Here is a 6,701-nt window from a genome sequence, read left to right on the forward strand (position 1 = left end):
ACAACTAATCGGATTGGCCTGATGTCCCTCGACGTTTCAAAGCTGAGCTCTGATTGGAGCGCTCTGTATAGTTGTCTTTGCATTTTGCCTGTACAGACCTAAACCAGAGAAAACGGCGCTGTTTGAACTTTTAACTTTTTAGAAAATGTATCGCCAACATTTTCCCGTTAACAAAAATATTTCAGTAAAATGTAAAACAAAACAGAACGAAGTTCCTCACCGAGGATCAATGAAATGAACGTTTTCGAGGCTCGACTTTCTGCCTACAGCCAGACAACTAAGTTAACTTTCCCGCGCTAAGAGAGAAGCTTGGTTTGTGTCAGAGAACGTGAAGCACTCATGAACCGGCTGTTTGTCTCACTCCTCCTTTCCCGCGCTAAGAGAGAAGCTTGGTTTGTGTAAGAACCTTGTAGTACTCATAAACCGACTGTTTATCTCACTCCTCCTTTCCCAAAGCCCCACCCTTAAATCCTGCTGACTGCAATCCAATCGTAGCAGCTGTTGTTTGCCGCCATATTATGAGACAAACCATAGGATACAATGCTTCTGTAGTCGCGAATATCTGAATACGTTTAAAGCTAAAGTTACCAAATTATCCGAAAATATGGTAAAACGTTGTTGTTGGGGTACTTGCGAAAGTAACACAAAATACCCAGAGAGGCTAGACGGTGTTGTTTTTGTACCTTTTCCCAAACCCCCCAAAAATGTGGAGAAGTGCAAGTTGTGGATCAAACTCTGTGGCAGGCCTCACTCCCTGTTGAATATTTCCAGCATCACCAGAGACACATACGTTTGCTCTAAGGTACGTTACTTGATCTTATTTTAGTTGATTTGTTACTGGTTTAGGGGAGTTAATAGTGGGTGATAGAAACATGGCAGTTCGTATAACTATCTAGCATTAGTAAACAAAAAGATGGCATGTCTGGTTCTCTTGTTCCATTTGTTAATCTAACGTGAACGTTAACCTACAGATCTTAGGTTTTAGTAACAAAATAATTCAAAAGTGGTTGCATGTCACTAGCTGGACGTTGCTCAGATATTTATTCCTTTACATAGCATTTTGTTGATGGGAAGCCAACAGCTGAGCACCCACACCCGGTGGATGCTTCCAGTACTCACGTGGTCTCTCCTGGGTCTTTTTCAAGCGAAAGGTAGGACTAGTTTCCTTGCTTGAAAATAAGATGTGAAGCTGGCGCTTACGGATAATGAACAGACCTAGCAAACCTAACTAGCTAGACGCGAGGTTTGCGTGTTGCTAACGAATTATGTGCTAGTAGATTAGCGAAACACTGGTCTGATGTGCCAGTTGCGGCACTTTAATTGTTGAGTTTGCTTGTATTAGTTCATACGCATAGCTTTTCAGGTTTAGGGGGTATGTTGGCTAATTACAAACAAATGAAATCATATTGCTTTATTTGTTGTCGGGTTTTGGATTTGTTGTGGACGTGGGTTGGGGTAAAGGTCTAAAGGTGGAGACAGACAGTTGGTAATCTAAAACATTTCAGTGTACGTGTAGATACTTCTGTGAAACAATCAAGTAAAAATGCCCTTCAAATAAACTGAATTAACACTTTGCAGTGACCTGCATCTTAGGTAATCCGTTCATTAGTTGACAGTGTTCAGTGCAGATGTGACAGAGGTACAATGTGGGTTGAAGATCTGATCGTTCAAACCACCTTCGGAGGCGTGTGACTATGCAACATTTACCGTGTTAACGCTAAAGTGCCTTGATGCGTCCTCGGCAACTATAAATGGCCTTAATCAGCTGCCTCATCACAGAAAAGAGGAAAGCAGATGCGCAGCTTAAATTTTCATTTGTTCATTACAAGTTGTTTATTTATGCAGCAAGAGACTGATCCTATAAATGTGGCTGCTACTTTCCTCCCCTCACAAAATCTGGTCACTGGAGAAGCGTTTAAAACACATGAAAATGCCAGTTGTACACGGCTATGTATCTCGCTGTCGCTGGAGATGGATGGTAATACCATGTGTGAATAGTGCTTTAGCATGAATTTGGACTTTCTAAATGTTTTTAATTGATGATATTTTTATTTTTACTGGTGTATTTAATTTAATGTATTTATTTTAATGAACTCCTGTTTTGTGTTTAGTTTCACTGTATTACAGTGATAGGATATTTCTCACTTTTCACGTTTGGAGATTCAGTATATTTTATTTGGAAATTGATTCCAAATGAAGAGAAATAGAGCATTCCTGTTCTGATGGATGCTGGCTGTACTAACTTTTGACCTGGTGCTCCTTTTATTTGTGATCAAGATATTTTTTTAGAAAGATTTTATTGAAGTAACTTTTCTATTAAAATGATACTTTTTCTTCAGTGTAGATTTAGATGACCTGCCTCTGGGTGGAGGGAAGTAAAGAAATTAATGATGAACATGAAGGGCAACTGAGTGACTTTAGAATATCACAATAAGGAATGGGAGAAACAGATATAAGGGCAAAAGTCTGAAAATGAGCGGAAAAGGTGAACTGATCAGCACCATTGATGTAGCCAAGGGAGCTCAAAGATTTCTGGGGTGTGAATGTCATCTGTTAACTTAAGTGTTTATTACCAGTAACAGCAGTTAAAGTTCAAGAAACAGAGGTGATGCACAGACCGTATATCTGGCCATGAGAGTATTGGGGTGGAGGTGAAACATCTTTACCCTCAGCTGGCAAAGAATAGTTAGTCTACCGTGGCACAGTTATAGCTGTACAGAGAGCGCTGACTAAAGAACTGGGCTTGGCAAAAAAATAGGACAGATTTGATTGGGTGGTAGATTAAGAATAATAATAATAATAATACATTTTTATTTAAAAGCGCCTTTCAAGAAACCCAAGGACACTGTACAATAAATAATAAAAGAAAAAAAGAAGGTAGATAAAAAAAGTAAGAACATGAACAAACATGCATAGACACAAACAAAACCATAACACAAAAACATAGAATCAACCATATGCTAGATTGATATATAAATCAGCAGTTGAATCCGCCCATTTTACTTCAGAAGTTCAAATAATGCTACGTCATGGTGTTTGCCAAAATACTATTAAACACAAAAAGGTGAACTTGCATCTTTTGTCATGGCCTGGGTTTAGGTACATAACTATATCCACAGGCTTACAACATACTGAAATGCAGATGGTTCATAGGTTGTTGCCAAGTTGATGTGCATTTTTGAATGCATTTTGGTAATCACTTTTATTATAACAGGCTAAATAATTAAGATATTTTTATTAAAACAATAAGTACTGATACTTGGGCTTTCTTGTATTAGTACTATGTATGCAAAATAATGCAGTAACATACTGCATCACTATGTATTCTCCCCACCCCTAAAACCGAGTACAGTGAGAGCTCATTTGATGGGATTGTGCATGAGCTAAAAATCTGCAGATGTGTGCAGTTAAACTTGTCAAACATTTTATTACAATACTGTGCATATTTGTTGTGTGTTTTGTTTTTGTGTTTTCAGTGAAGATTCTGAAGATGAGGACTGGAGGCTAAAGAAACTCTCTACCTCTTCACCCTCCAAAACAAAGCCTTCTTTCTCCCCATCATCCTCAGCGACTATAAATGGCTTGCAAAGGAAAAGGCGCTTTTCTGCCATCTCTCCAGAAAACTTTAGAGAAAGTTGGAAAAGTGAAAGTGATAAAGATCAGGAACCTGAACTGCCCAAATATAATCCAAAACGTACACCTGGAGTGCAGGTAGATTGTACACGATCGTACTCTCCTCTAGAACTCTTTCAGCTGTACTTTGACATGGATGTTGTTGGAAAAATTGTGCTTAATACCAACAAATATGCTGTGAAGAAAAAAGAACAAGGAAGAAAACATCAGTGGCAGCCAATAGGCATTGATGACCTGTTTAAATTCATTGGCCTTGTAATTTATTTGGGTCTCTCAAAAGCCAAAAGCATTAGAGACCACTGGTGCACCAAGTCCCTTTATAGTCACCGGTTCCCAAGCAGAATTATGAGTAGGAATCGGTTTCAAAGCATCTCTGGCTTTCTCCACTTAAGTGACCCAGATGAAGATTTAATCAATGACCGCAAGAAGGGAACACCTGGTCATGATCGCCTTCATAGGATCAAGCCTCTGTTGCATGACATTCTCTTAGCATGCCAGACATATTTTCATCCTTACAAGAATCTTTCTATTGATGAAAGAATGGTGTCATCTAGGCCTAAGATTTTAGTCAGGAAGCATATGCAGGAAAAGCCTACAAAATGTAGTTACAGATTATTTGTGCTTGCTGATTCTTCAAATGGATACACATGGAATTTTCTTGTGCATGAAGGCAAATGCAGATCTGTGTCAGGCAAAGGACTCGTTTATGACTCTGTTATGAACTTGCTTCCCCTTGACTTACTTGGCACAGGATACCACCTCTATGTGGACAGTTTTTACACAACCCCTGCTCTTTTCAGGGATTTGCACAAAGCCAGTATTGGGGCATGCGGAGCAGTTTGCCAGACCCTTCAAGACTTTCCGAAAAACAAAGCAAATGATTTTTCCAGAGATTCTAAAAGAGGAGATGTGCGTTGGTTTCGAGACAAAGAACTTTTGTTCATGAAATGGAAAGACAGCAGGGAATTGAGGATGTGTAGTACTATCCACAAGGCCAGTTCAGCTGACATAGTCAAAAGAAACGTTAAAGAGAAAGATGGCTCATGGGTGGCAAAACACATGCCTGTACCAACTCTTATCAAAGATTATAATAAACATATGGGTGGTGTCGGCTATTCTGATGCTTTAATTAACACTTATAATTCCCTCCACAAGACAATGAAATGGTACAAAGCTTTTTTTTACCATTTTGTAGACATTGCATGTGTCAATAGTTTCCTTCTTCATCAGGAAATTGCAAAATCAAAGGGACAAAAACCCATGACCCACAAGAGTTTTAGGGAAGAACTAATTGAGGCATTGGTGAATTATGTAGATGATTCCCAAGAATCTGAAGATATGATGTCTGGAAATGAAAGAGCACCATGTATGCCAGAATTCATCACTGCTGGAATGGACATTCACCCTAGCATGAAAGCTTCAGCTGGAAGAAGGTACTGTGCAAACTGCAAGCTAGAGAATAAACACAATAAAACACCAATTATTTGCCGGGTCTGTGATGTACCTCTGTGCCTTGTACATGGTCGTAACTGTTTTCTTGACTGGCACAAAAAAAAGAGGGGTAGTGTGTCTATCAAAAAGTATACTAGAAAATGAAAATGAACAGAACTGACAGTAAGCAACTGAAATGCTTTTTATTATTATTTTTATTTATTTATATGTCCACTTGCTCTTCCAGTGTTTCTAAACAAGTATTAACATTTCCACTTAGAAGGCTTTCCACCAGATGTTGGAACATTGCTGTGGGGATTCATTCAGCCACAGGAGCATTAACAAGATAGTGATGTTGGAAAATTAGTTCGGGACCACAAATGCTACTCAAGCTCATCCCAGGGGTACTTTAGTGGTGCTCCATCACTCAAGAGAACCCCTTTAGTTGATGCATGGCTGGAGTTGTACAGTTTGGACATAAACCTTTCTGATTTTGTATTGACTTTTTTGAAGTGCAAAAAATTTTCATTACTTTTTACCCAGTGTAATTCGGTGAAAATATTTTTTTCCAAGTTTATTCAACAATAATGACAATATTCTACATTTCTGAAATGCATTTTTCCCCATTTGATACTTAAACTTTTTTTTTTTTTTTGCAATTCCACTCATCAGTTACTGCGGTGTATAGCTTTAGCTAATAAGCTGCTAAACTGCTAAATTTGTGTAATCTATGCATTTTTGCCTTTTCAATCAAAACTCTAATGGTCCTGCATAAAGAAACAATGTTTTGGGATGTAAATGAGGTTTGGTCCAAGTTAAAATGGAAATTAATTGATCATGTTAACCAGCCAAAATCAGCTTTCTTTTGTACCTTTTGCAAAATGTTCAGTAATGTTGTAATGTTTTTTGTTTATTCATATTTCTGTTAAGACAAATGTCCTTTTTGTAGATGATGTTGAGTTGTTGGTAGCTGTAGCTGCTTAGAGTGCAATTGTGTGGTAACTCTTTTTTGCTACTTTGACTTTGGTGCCAAACCTATTTATAAGCAGAATACTCTGAATAAAGAATGGAATGCTCTGACTAAAGACTGGTTTTATTTACTTGTCTTCTGTTACTCAAGTATCATCATTACCTTCATTGTGAAATATTTCCATTTGTAGCTTTGTTTAGATTTTGGTAAATGTCAGATATAACCACAGCTACTAGTGTCCCAACCTTCTGTGCTATTCCATGTTGCCCAAGTTTATATAATACTGTATAATATAGACATATTCATTTTAAATTTCCTATTTTATAGACAAAGATTTATTTTTATTATCCAAACTGCATGGTTCATATTTTGAGTATTACAATAAATTATGAGTTTATATATTCATATATTTGAATAACTTTGCCTATGTTCAAATCTAAAACTGATCTATTTCCCACTAAATACAGGAATGATCTTCCAAAACAATACTAAAATTCTCTATGTCCATTATTCTAAAGCAGGGTGCTCACTACTTCTGGAGATCTACTGTTCTGGAGAGTTGTGATCCAACATACCTGGCTCTAATATTCAGATTTCCCTGAAGATCCTCATTGCTTAAAACGGATGTGTAAGATTAGTGTTGGAGCTAACCACTGCAGCCTAATAG

The 6,701-nt window shown here is 37.7% G+C and overlaps 1 protein-coding gene across 1 annotated transcript; it reads left to right on the forward strand.

Annotated features, from left to right (window-relative positions):
* The first annotated feature begins 277 nt into the window (after positions 1 to 277).
* LOC108438896 (piggyBac transposable element-derived protein 4-like) lies at positions 278 to 6,149 on the forward strand. Its single transcript, XM_017717011.2, has 3 exons — positions 278 to 802; positions 1,057 to 1,151; positions 3,477 to 6,149. Exons 1-3 carry the CDS (start codon positions 605 to 607, stop codon positions 5,227 to 5,229), a joined length of 2,046 nt encoding a protein of 681 aa, XP_017572500.1. The 5' UTR covers positions 278 to 604; the 3' UTR covers positions 5,230 to 6,149.
* Positions 6,150 to 6,701: the final 552 nt, after the last annotated feature.

The sequence above is a fragment of the Pygocentrus nattereri genome, chromosome 14 (assembly GCF_015220715.1).
Source record: "Pygocentrus nattereri isolate fPygNat1 chromosome 14, fPygNat1.pri, whole genome shotgun sequence".
NCBI classification, from domain to species: domain Eukaryota; kingdom Metazoa; phylum Chordata; class Actinopteri; order Characiformes; family Serrasalmidae; genus Pygocentrus; species Pygocentrus nattereri.